General features: G+C 36.6%; 1 protein-coding gene across 5 annotated transcripts in view; it reads right to left on the bottom strand.

The window, feature by feature from the left end:
* The window catches only part of LOC126267792 (ankyrin repeat and KH domain-containing protein 1-like), a 228,577-nt gene that overhangs the window by 63,884 nt on the left and 150,854 nt on the right, over positions 1–13,839 (bottom strand). For all 5 annotated transcript variants that reach the window (XM_049973097.1, XM_049973118.1, XM_049973105.1 and 2 more), the window contains one exon: positions 5,815–6,133. In XM_049973097.1, coding sequence (XP_049829054.1) covers positions 5,815–6,133 — 319 coding nt within the window. The remainder of the gene's footprint in view (positions 1–5,814; positions 6,134–13,839) is intronic.

Below are 13,839 nucleotides of genomic sequence, written 5' to 3'. Positions count from 1 at the left end.
ACATTCACAGGATGGCTGTATAGCCAGCACAGCTCAATATTTCTGCAGAGTACCTCCAACGACTTACTGAGTCCATGTCATGTCGAACTGCTGGACTAAGCCAGGCAAAAGGCAGTTCTGACAATATCATCAGGTATCACATGACTTTTGTCACCTTAGTGTAGATTAGTTCTCTTTTGATAATGTGAAGAAATATGAACTGTGGTATCAATAATTGTTGTGTTGACAGGTACATACTCTATTACAACACGAAATGAGACAAAATATGGAGCAAATAATACTTCAAAAATAACTGTCAACACAAATATGAAAATTGGCAAGAAAGTGATGCCATATCAGCAAAAACAGCAGAATTGGCCAACAAAACAAAACACCCAGTATTGGCACAAAAGATGACATAATTGAGAAGGGGGGGGGGGGGGAGGGGGGAGAACAGATCACATCGAAATCTGGGAAGAGGGTAGGGGGGAGGGTGTAATCACACTAAAATCTCAAACACCGAAATGGGGGATAACCATTTCACATTCGGGGCTACATCTACCCAAATCAAATAAACACACTGAAAAAAAAAGCAACCAATACCAAAAATGGCAAGGAACTACACCAAAACTAGCCATGAAACAAAGTTTTTTTCCTGTTTTTAGACGTACGGTTTTTTAAAAAAACTACGTAAGAAAATACTGTGGGATGCAAAATGCAAAACAAAACACACAACAGAGAAAGGGCATGTGGATTTCCTTGCATCATATTTGGACTGATTTGGACAAAATTAAAATATTAATTTTATGAACTAATATTTCCAGCAATTTTTGGTGTAACAACATTGACCAGGAAATATTCACCCAGCAATTTTGCTAACCACAGCTGTTCAGCAGCAATTCGTCAGAGTGTCATTTCACTTATCTCAAAATATACCCACCAAAGTTTTTAAAGTGCTGGTGGATTTACCAATACTATGTTAATTAAACATTGTGTTAATGGAATGAGCTTAAAAACAAAAACAATGCTACTTTAAGTGGTCAATATTTGCAAGTCACGTATTGTCAAATTTGTAGATAATTTAACAATGTTTCAAAATACATTAGCCAGGCATAGAAGTGACAGAACTGAACTGTTATTCATAATGAATCATGGAAGCCATGTATGCATTCGAATATGTGTGTGTGTGTGTGTGTGTGTGTGTGTGTGTGTGTGTGTGTGAGAGAGAGAGAGAGAGAGAGAGAGAGAGAGAGAGAGAGAGAGAGAGAGAGAGAGAGAGGGGGGGGGGGGGGGGGGGGATGATATGACAGGAGCAATCACTCAAAGCAAAAAGTGCAATAAACATGGAATCTAAAATGCACACCTCTTCATTGGTGTGAAACAAATCTCTTCTACTGCAAGCTCTTTGCTTTCCACATTTTGAAAGGAGATATCATGGAGCAAAACAAGAAAAAAAAAAGTTTCCCCATACATAAGGTCTTTGTAAGGTTAAGAACTATAAGCACTTTTTTATCTTTGCTACTGCGAAACATCACTTCTACTGAAGAAGTGCTCACAGACCTTATGGTACGCAATTTTAGAAACCATGTTTACTGAGACTTTTACTTCAAATGATCATTCATGTCATATCACTGTATACTGACCGCTCCTCTGGGAACCCTGTATATACAAAAGCTAACATATTCCGTTTCTGACAGACATTTCTTAGAGAGGGAGAAACAAATTGGAGGGAAGGGAGTGAGGACGAATTAGGACTAGGGAAGTTTGAAAAGAAAAGGAACCCAGAAACACAACATTTATTTACACACGGAGCATTTGGCAAATGAAACACTGTAGCCCCACGGAAGACTTATTGGCACGAACAGTATGTAAAGACAAGTCCAAACACCAACTGCTCAGACTTTTATGCACTTTCTCCAAATCGTTTCTTTCATAAATGTACTTCTTCTATTGATTTTGTTCAAATTCAGTTACTCTTAATACTTTATGTTTGATCCAAGCTTCAAAATGTGCACACTATGAAACATTTTTCAAAATACCAGAATAAATTATAATACTGGAATTGATAAAGTAATGCCTATTTATAAATTACCACAAAAATAATAATAAAAAAATAATGAGGAAATGAAAGAAAAGCCATGAAAAAGAAGAAATTTTTAAAAATCATTCCTCAAACATATGTAAATCATATAGTTTGTGAACAATTCCTCCATCATGCAGAACAGCACACGTAAGTAAGCAACAAGACAATGTCTAAGAAGAGATACTTGGGCATGCAAATTAGCTTCAATTAGTACTGGTAAGTCTCAAATGAAAAGAGTTAAAGAGGAAATTACATTTCGTTACTTTATGTAAAGTGAAATTTGTTAAAATCCACTGCATCAAATGAGTGAATAAAAACTAAGTATTTGATTATGAACAATCTGAGTATGCTTCATTTAACAGTTATGTAATATCCTTTGGTCCTTTAAGAGTATTTTCCATAGTTGTGCTACATCTTTATACTTATTTTGCAATGGAAGAAACAGGAAAATGAAATGCACCCCTGCTAAGTCTACATGTTATATTAACTTAGCCTCCACATATATATACTCTGTAACTTTAATTAATACAAAAAATGTGATTCGAACTCACCCATAAACCTTCAGGAAGACATTTTTTAAATACACAAAATTTTATAGCTAACTAGCAAATGACACTGACAGTGAAGGCACTCAAGCCATTTTTTCAGGCACTGAATGGTATATAAAAATACTAGTTTTAAATCATGTTAGAAGGGCTTCAAAATTGGAAGTCACAAGGTAAGATAAAAGAATGAGTATGAGGGAGCTAGGAAATTATAATAATGCAAGATGCCATTAATCATTTTGTGGCAAGGAGACTTACAACCACCACACATAACTGACTTCAGAGTATATCACTGTAGGAGAGCTGGCAAATGTAGATCCCAAACAGCTTGCAGGGCAATTGTCACCTTTCAGATATGATGCAAAAGCAGCTGTTCAGCAAAGCAATTGTCTATAGAGCAACAACAACAAAGCACTGACAGACACACAGACAAAACGGCACTAAGTGATTAGATGACGTAGATGCTTCAAGCCCGCTGAAACTGTCACTGATCATATTTTGCCAACTCAGCTATAGTACAGTGATAGACTGAATTAGGTTACAAAGACAACTGAAAGAGGGTTTATAAATAAAATGACTAGTACCACCACCTGTTCTATTACCACCACCTTTTGCTGTAGATGGTTTGTATGTGTTCCATTGGTTGTCTTCAATATGGTTAAAAATGTTGACAATGACATTTTGCAACTTTTCCTTACATGGTAACAGTCAACAGCCCATGAGAATTTGCAACAACCAATTTTGTAAATAACTACAGCACAACTCTGCTTTTAAGTTCCTGGAATTAACGGTTCCCAGCCATTAATGACGTTTTTCATTGCTTTGGTCACATTTTCTATGTTTACCACATTAATTCACACAACATTTTGCACTAACATATTTATAATTTTCCCGTGATTTATGCTTTATGAAAAAATGTTCATGGAGAAAAAAACTGGCATAACTGATGCTTACATTTTGCTGGCCACGAAGTCATATTTGCAGAAGTCACACGAACGCTCTACTCGATAGATCTGAACCGCTAAACGGGTAAAAGCCTGAACAATTTGTAATTTATCTCCGACCACTGTCAAGTGCTACTCTGAGTGGTGGCTGATGAGAACAATCATGTTTGTTCAGGTAAAGGTATCGTGACCAACCACAACCATTTCCAGACTCACTCTACTGTGCATGCACAGCTTCACGATTGTTGTGATCATCTTGATTGATGTTATTAGAACCATATTTACTGTGTTTCATTGTTTGGCCATTTGCATCACTATTTCTCATATTTGCTCACTCTACGGCAAATATTCTTTAAACACAGCACTAGTTACGTATTTTTTCATGCTTAGCAACCCATGTTCCGAAAACTTATTCTTATTGTCAAGTGCAAATATTTGCTTAAATATTTTTTAGTGATGTTTCACAAACAATTTGAGTGATAGTTTGCATGTGTGTAGTTTTCTACATAACTGAGCAGGCACGGCACCCGATTGCCTCCAAAAAGCAATTACAGTGGAAGAGAAGCAGAATGGCTCATGTGCAAACATGATACAAAACAGTTTGGTAAATATTTGCACTTGACAAAAAGAATTAATCTTCGAAACATGCCATGCTAAGCATGAAAAAATACATAACTGGTGCAATGTTTCATTATTTACTTAATGAATGACAGTTTCACACTTTCTGAAAACATTAACTGCGAGACGTATTAAATTAAGTTGAATATTTCTCCTTCCCCAAGGCAGTTATCAGCTCCTGTTAGATCGGCAGTTTTTATTCCACAATAAACTATTATTAGATAGTAAACAAATCCATGACAAGTATTATGATGCCCATTATGTACATACATCTTACATTTAATAAGAAACTACAGGGTGGGTGGGGAGGGAGGGGAACCCTATACATAACTTAATGCTTAAAACATGATTTCCCACATTTTGAACCATTTTTCTAGTCTCCCAGAAAGTGTAAAAGCAGGGATTCACTGTAATTCATTACCAGATCTGTTTATTACGTTATACTGTTTCTCCCCCTCCCACTCCCACATTTTTCATCTGTACTAAAATATATGTGATACGGTGATAATCTCATACTTATAAACACTATGCTTACTTTCCACTTTCACACGTCACATTTCCCAAAAGATACACAATTCTTACTTTTCTACTACTACCTCTCTTACATGCCAATTGCAGAGACAGTCTTCACCCATCAACCATTAATATTACAGGGCCTAGCACACGACACAGACAAAGGTGTATTTCTCTACTGCTAAACAGATTACCTCAATGTAAATTCCTACTGAATGTTACCAACCCTCTTCCACACCACATTCTCTCTCTCATCTCTTTTCCACACTACATTTTCTCCTTCATCCACAGCTCCGATGCAGGGGAAGTGATTAACAACACTGTTATGTATCTTTAAGCAATATTTGAATTTCAAAATGTGTCAATAATAATATTATTTTTAACATAACCCAAGGCATTATAAGGCAATAAAAGAACCAGAAATGTCAGATACTACTAATATTTTCCCGATAGGTACAAGTCACAGTAACAACTCTAGCCTTTTCTTATGTGAATGTCAGCATTTTCGCACAAAAGCTTTGAGAGTGTGAAATATTAAATTAATGCAGTATTGTGAGAAGTATAAGAAACAATAAGAAAGCGATAAAGCCAATACAGACGTGAATGAAGAATGAAATGGCAACAAATAAAAAGAATTTGGTTTTGAAAAGTGTAATACATTATAATGTGATTTAATAAAAGCTATTTACATACATTTGCATTTTTTATTAACCAAACATTGAAATCCATTGCAAGAAACAAAAGGAATAGAAGTGGGTACCACCAACACACAAATGTTTTTCACCGCAGCCCAAGAATTGGTTCCAAAATAGTAAGCATATTCTGTTATACTTTAAAAAAGTTATTTTACCCACAGCTAAGCACATTCCAAAATTTTACCATCAGATGAAACAGAAATGCAGTTATTCTTTTATGTTAAGGATGATCAACACACTTACATACAAGCAAGAAGCAGCAGCAACATTCTCAAAAGGCTCCCAGTAGGCAAACAGCAAATTATACCGTCATATCTTAATTCATCTTTACACTAAAATTGCTTGCAATAAAAACATAAATGCAATCTTCTTGTGTCCAATAAAATGAAATGCAAAGCAGTACTGTCACCAAACAGCGAGTGTTTAGCAGTTCCCACCTGCTTCATTCTCTTCAGGTCTCTCAGTTTCCTCCTCCTCCTCATCATCTTTTTTTGTTGTTTGTTCATTTTCTTGGTACAGAATTTCATTCTTCTTGTTTTCTTCATGAAGCTTCCGCTTTTCTTCTTTCTTCTCAAGTTTCTTCTTCTTCTTCCGTTCTCGCCTTCGAGCTGCGGCTGCCTTCTTTGATTCTTCTCTAGTTTTTTCCATGTCGAGTTCTTCCAATAAGATGCTGGCATTTTTGTTTGCTTTGGCTGCTTGTTGGTCTTTTGCTGCTCGAATGATCTTCACACAGTCTTGGCACTTTTCTAACAGCTCCTGGAGATATTAAGGTAAACAGTCAGAAAAGAGTTAAGTTAAATAATATATAGACATAGTAGTAATTTTTTTCAAACATCATTAATTCGTTGAAGATAAAACAAGGTACACAACTACCATGAACAGACAAGTAGTCTGTTTCCACATAAAAAAAATTAACAAGTGCTTCATGTAGTTTGTTGATTCAAAATTTCTGTAAGGATTTCATGTCGGAATAAGTGCAACAGCAGCTTCACCAATTTGAGAATTTTAGGAAGAGGAACCTGGTTTCATCAGGAAATCACCAATGGAAAGTACTTTAAAGATTTAAAGTGTGTACCTACATCCATCGCCATGTGCCTACGTCACTGCTTTTCTCATACAATGATCTAACTACATATTTTGTACAGAAACAGTTAACAGCCTGGTTTAAAGCTTTGATACACCTTCACCTCTTTCCTAGGTATGCCATTCTCCATACTAACAATAATGGAAATGGCCAGATGGAAAAATACATACATCACTAACCTATGGAGAAATGGTTCAAATGGCTCTGAGCACTATGAGACTTTACATCTGTGGTCATCAGTCCCCTAGAACTTAGAACTACTTAAACCTAACCAACCTAAGGACATCACACACATCCATTCCCGAGCAGGATTCGAACCTGCGACCGTAGCGGTCACACGCTTCCAGACTGTAGCGTCTAGAACCGCACGGCCACACCGGCCGGCACTAGCCTATGGAGAATTGGTGTTTGGCACAGAGAAACAATCACAAACAGTTACAAGCTTATGATTATGTGAATGTGTGTACTCTGTGTTTCTGTGCACCACACACTAATCCTCTATAGTTACGCAGTAGCATCGTACATACTAATCTTTCTTTGAAAGATGGTAGTCTGGTAAAAAAGGACGATGAACCTGTCTTAAGTTAGCAAAGAAAGAAAGGGTTTCTAATCCAAGTCCAAATCTGCCACAAAGTTTTAATCTTTGAAATATTTAGAGCATGTACTCCACTGCAGAGTAAAAGTGTCCTCCTAAACTGTCAAAAGCTTACGTTGCTTTATTCTGGAACCCAAAAAATCTTAAATCACTAATAATAAACTAACAATATAGCCCAGTTCCTAACGAGTGTGGATCCACCATTTTACTGCTAGCCTCTCAGCAAATGTTACAAGCAATTTGAGATTTACTTTAAATTTCAACTATGATGATGGCCATTCCAAGAGGATTGTTCAATATTTCAGAAGGCAGTAAACATAAATGTGTAGTTCATAGTTTTTTAGTAAATTTCATTCAATTCTTGATGTGTGGAAAGTTTCAGCTGTTTCAATGTTATGCATAAAAGAAACACCACAAAAATGATTAGCACTGAAATAATGTATTTCTGCAAAATTGCCACAAGTTTTCCCAAGTGAAATTCCCTCATATTTTACTGATTTCCAGACAAGTTTTAGCATTTTTTCCGTGACAAATTTTGAGGTCTCAAGATCAAGTTAAGACATCAGTTGACAATCTGAATTTTGCAGTTACAGTGCAAACAAGGGCATATTTAAAAAAAAAAAAAAAAAAAAAAACTTTATGTGAGCAAAAATCTTCAGTACTAACATCAACATCTCTTGTAATGAAATGGTTTTGGATAGAGAAAGCGAACTGAATGGTAAGTGTACTTCATTAAGACCGCTGATATCATTTTATTTCAATAAAACGAAACACATTTGGTGACAAAAATACACATTTCCTTGGACTTGCAGGACAGATTTTAAAGTACCTTCTCTGATTTCACAAATAACCTCAGCACAAAGTAGGCCTCTTGAAAGAGGTGTATGAGACGGGGAAGAATTGTGTAAACCAACACTGAAGGTGACCACCAATAAAACGTTGGTGCTATTACTATGTCTGTTATTACCTTCATTATTTTACGGGCGATGTTTCTTTCGAGAAATATAAGAGTACATAGCCTACAAACCACCAGTAACTAACAATTTTCTTCTTCTTATCATCTATACTTTATAACGTATAAACTACTTTTGAAGTGCCAAAATGTATTAGAACAAATAAAATGTCTATAAAACATCACACTGTACAACGTACTTGTGGTGAGATGGTCGTAATTCCTGAAATCCATCACCCCCACGGCCACTGGCCTGCTGAGTAGCATGGCAGTCCTTGGTCCCTGGATAAACCACGAGAATATGCTGCATTATGCCACACAGAAACAGACCTAGCTTGCAGGCAGATCGGTGGGACTACATCCAACGGGCAGGGCCTGCACATGGTGGGAACCGAATGTCTTCAGATCGGAAGGCCCGATCCATTACAGATACCCACAGAAACGACTTCCGTTTTCGGCCCATAATGGAAATCTACTCATGTGGCCAGTTACTCATGAGTCACAGGCAGCATGTTGTTGAAATGAGACCATGGTGATCAATCCATGCAACAGGTAACTTCTACAAATACTCTTAGAATCAATAATAATGAGGATAGGGAGCAACTCACTCTACAGATGTTTGCTGAGCCCAGACAGGCATGTAGAAAAGAAATCACACTCTCAACTAAATTTTCAGCCACAGCCTTTAACAGAAAAAAAAAAGAGTTCACAAGCATTCACACAATGACCCAGACAATTCGTGCACACATGACCACTATCTCTGGCTGCTGTGTCTACAGTCTCTGGGAATCAGATCCAAACAAACCACTCCTCACACTTCCCTGCAACTGCTGATCTACAGGCAATAAGTGGTGGCAGCACTGACTGCAAGCTGAGGGGATGATAGGAAGAGGAAAAGGAGTAGTAATGAGGGAATAGGGAAACTGTGCACATGATCAGCTGCACCCAGCCAGCAATGATGCATGACACCTCCATCCCCCCTCCCCCAATTTCCCTGATATTTACTGACATGTTTGAAATTCCCTGATTTCTGGAGCTGTGGCAGCCCAGAGAGAGTACTGTTCAATTCTGGAGGATGAGATTGTCCACTCAACATTTTTCAATCATGCTTATGTGCCACCCAACCACTCGATGCCTTAACTAACCAGCTGGCTGTTAACTTTTAAGACTTCCATAACTTGAATTACACCCAAAGCTGTTCATTATTACATCAAGTCAATTATAAACATTACTATCACTGAGGCCAACAAATCATACTTCAGAAGGACAAAATTTGAATAAAAGAAATATTATCAAGACAAATTTATAAGACCCACAAGAAAATTGTTACAACTATACAAGTGTCCTTCAGAAGTGGCTCCACAGTTCTTCTGTGACATTTTTTATATCTGCTATACATCTTATTTTTGCAGATATGACTGCTGTGAACCTTCTTTAGTGGCCCAAAAATGAACCAAGTTTGAACTCTATGGTAGGTAAGCCAAGACTTTTCATTTTAATTTCGTATTCTTAGTACTGATTTGTACACTTTCACTGTCAAGCAAGTTTTTGATGGATGTTAATGTTTTGTTTAATACTAATACTTTACCTTTTCTGCAAAACATCTGCCACAATCACAATCTTTCAATCCAAAATGACCTTCAGCACAACTTTCCTTGAAGATAGCACTGACCTGAAATTTTCTTCTTTCTTTCTTTTCCTTTTTCCAACAGCATGAGATGCTATTCAACTGACTGCCTTTTCATATAGATTCAAGGAAATCAACCATCCCTCCCATGTCATTACAGTTCTAAAGATCTCTTCGCTTTACAGTTTGTAAGCATACAACTGTGTTCTACCTTGTTTTTCCAGTGTCTTATCTGCTGTATCCAGTAAGCACAAATTGTTAAATGACTGTTTTCAATGATTGTAATCATGTGTGGCACAGTGATTAGTTGTTATCCAACAAATTGTAAAAAAATGCAATCACAGCACGTTGGATATTTCGTTTATCCACTCAGACACACTACTTTCAGTCAGTGGCACTGGCACTACTGTTTTTGTATATTGGTTTTTGTGTTACCCACTGCAGCAGCCACAAACTCTCCAGCTTTCATGAACACCCATCATCATTTTGCAGTTGGGATTTCCGACAATACAGTGCCTGGTGTAAACATCAATGTCAACCGTATTTTCATAATGTAAACATCAATGTCAACTGGAACTATTTTGTCTATCTGTTGAAGAACCATTGCAAATAGGAGATGGAACCTACCTCTTACAAAAACTATTAATCACACAGTACTGAAAATGAGTTGAGAACACTGTTAGAATACCCTCAGAAAATGTCTACCCAAATATAAGTCATACCAGTCAAGAATCATTGTATGAACACACCATTTGGAAATTCAACATCACATTACTTAACTGCTTACTGGACATGCTTCAATTTTGCCATTAAATTGTCTCAAACAAAAAGTTAGTCTACCGATTGTTTTATTCCACATCTACAAAATGCCGGACTAAGTAACGGAAGCAACCATATTAACTGGAAAAGAAAAATACAGTACTGATACCAGGTTTGGCTTTATTAACCATACATTTGCAATTTAATTCAGAATTAAGAGGAAAATTATCAAAATCTGAAGACAAATGTTTAAGTATTGCGGCATCAGTTTTCTAAGAACGGCGTATTTTAAGCACAAGCTTTTTGCTGCAATATTTACTTATAGTTAATGGATACAAACATCAATTTTCAAAGACAATGTTCCTCTAAAGATCGATCATATGTAGTAGCCCATTCAATAATAGCAGCAGCATCCTGTAATCAATTCTTGAATAGTCTAAATAACTGAACTGCTAATGAAACTTACAATGGGAGTTTTTTTTTTTTTTTTTTTTTTTTTTTTTTTTTTTTTTTTTTTTTTTTTGGGGGGGGGGGGGGGGGAAACGGGGGCGCAAAGAAAAGATAATTTTCAAGTGGGCCTTCGGGAGGAGAGGGAACTGTTTGCAGAAATTTGAATTAAAAAAAAATAATAATAATAATAAAAAGAAAATGTTTTTCATCAGCATTTGTGAATGGTCCAAACACCCAATTTTCATTCAATACACAAAATTAAAAGAAATGTGAGGTAACTAAGTGAAGTGGGCCAACACCAGCTTTTTTTGCATCAAATCCGCTGAAACTTATAATACGGGTAGGATATACAGTCTGGTCTCATGTCTGTTCACCTGCAAGTACAGGTAGACAAATTCGGAAAGCACAAGAGGAAAAATGTGGGTTAGTGGGAAATCTGGACAAGATGTAGAAATATGATTTGTTTCACAGCAGGGTATTACAACTGAGAATCAACAAAGAAATTATACACTATACCAGAACTTCATTTTAGCTTATCTGCTATTCATTTCAGCAATTTACTATCTGCTCTACACACTGCCTAAATATGAAGGGTAAATCTGCCCTCAACCTGAAGGCTGGTTGACACCCTAAGTGCTTTAATGAGCATGTATCCAATCTTTGAACTGATTTACCAGCTGTAAGGGGACCTACAATTCAATGTCTATTACAAACAACTTTGAATACGACATGTAAATAAACCATTGTCAGAGGTGAATGAAGCGACACACAGGGACAAGAAAAAATGGTTTTATTTTATTGCCAATACTGATGCCATTTTTCTGCCAATGCACAGATTTTTTCCCTTCTAATTTTGGTGTCATTGCCTGCCAATTTTGGTATTAATTGAAAATAAATCATTTACGTTACACCCAATAAATCTAACCAATTAAAGAAAAAAATAACATAGCAATCATTAACCATTTGAAGTTTTTTTCAAAATACAGCATGCTCTCTTCTGAAATATCATGCAGCTGATATGTTACACTTCACAACAGTGTGGAAACAGCTGTCTGTAGTCTGTATCTCCCATCAGCACAACATAAGACATATGACAACAACCAAAATTATCTGCTGGCATGGATAGTGCCTTTCCCAATAAATTACAAAGCAAATTATATCTCTCTAGAATATCCACATGGCTTTATTGCAGTCAGTCATTCCTCTTCCAAGCATGAACCCAAACTGTTCTTCACACACCAGTCTCCTTGCGTAATCTTGCTTCTATAACTCTTTCCCAAATTTTCATTGTGTGCGCTATCAGTTTAATACCTCTATAGTAACTGCAGTCTTGCACATCACATTTCCCCTTAAATATTGGGATCAGTACACTAGTTCTCCACTCATCTGCCATCTCCTCCTGTCGCCAAATCATCTTCGTTAAATCCCAAAGGAGCTCAATTCCTTTTTTACCAACACACTTCCATACCTCAACAGGGATCTGGTCTGGGCCAACTGCCTTCCCATTTTTCATCTTTTCAACTGCCAGTTCGACTTCATCTCTGCTTATATCCATCGTTTGCCCCTCCTTCCTCAATTTCTCAAAATAATCCAACCACCTTTTGATTATTTTTCCATAGTCATGCAGAATTATTCCTGTTTCATCTTTCATTTGTTTTACTGCTGTTAGATCCTTAGAAGCTCTATCTCTATTTGCCTATCCGTATTAGTTGTCTCATATCCTGATTTTTCTGTAGTTGTTTGTATGCCTTCCTTACTTCAGCTTTAGCTTTAGCCATGGCTCGTGTTGCCTCCACCTTTGCACTTTTGTATGCTTGCTCATCCTCATCTTATCTTTCGGCACCCCTCTCCCAGATGTTAACCCAAACACCTCCTCCCCAGTCTTCGTTATAACAACACTATTTTCCACCATTGCTGTACACACACTGCCAGTTTTACCTTTCCTAGTACTTTTTCACTTAACTCCTCTCAATTTTTTTTCCTTTAATCTTCACCAGTTAATTTTCCTCTCACATCAATTTATGTGCCTCTATCTTTTACATACTTGCATCTCACAATCCGCTACAATCAGCTAATGTTGTGTTACTATTCCTTCACCATGTATGACCTTAATATTTCGCATCTCCCCACTATTTTTCCGTCTACATAAAATCAATTTGGCTTTTATTTCCGCCACTCCTGTATGTTATTAGTTTCTCTATTTTTCTTTGGAAGTAGGTATTCATAGTCACTAGACCAAAAGCCACCACTAACTCCACTATATTTTTTCCTTCCTCATACCCCCATCCTCCATGCCACCTCTCTTCCCCACCTTTCCTTCTGCCATGAAGACATTAATGCAATGCACTTAGTATATTGCATATTTTCATAGCAAACAAGTATAAATACAAAAATAATCATATATGTCATTTTTAGTTTCACAAAATCAATATGGTACCTACTCTGTTTAATCTCTCAGTCAATCACAGTACAGGAAATAGGATACCATGCAAACGTGTTTCTGGCATTAAAACACTTCACTGAAAATTTTTATTTCAATATTATTTTTACTTTTTTGTGAATGTAATTTGTGGTGGCAGCTTCATATATATAGTGTAGCCTTAGGTCTAGGTTACTTTCAAAGCTGATGATCTGGTTGTGAGTTGGCAAAGTCAATGAAGGTGATCAATAAGAAGCTGTCAATCATTAATCTTGTAGCGTGATTTAAGTTATTCCATCCATCACGTGTGACAACTGTGATGTTTGCATGACATCATGATTGTATGATTGTATACTGTGATTGACAAACACAAAATCAAGCACACACAATGTTTATTTACATGTTTGCAAAATTGAAGTGCTGTATTAGAAGGTTTTCTTACTTGTTATTGCATACTACAAAAGTACACTGTTACACTGTGCAACTGGTGTATCACGTTGAATAACTTAAAAAGGGGGGGGGGGGGGGGGCACTTTTGGTAATGTTTACTGCACAAAAATTTCAGGAAATGTTACC

The sequence above is a fragment of the Schistocerca gregaria genome, chromosome 1, assembly GCF_023897955.1.
Source record: "Schistocerca gregaria isolate iqSchGreg1 chromosome 1, iqSchGreg1.2, whole genome shotgun sequence".
NCBI classification, from domain to species: Eukaryota; Metazoa; Arthropoda; class Insecta; order Orthoptera; family Acrididae; genus Schistocerca; species Schistocerca gregaria.
This window is presented reverse-complemented; position numbering and strand designations above follow the sequence as displayed.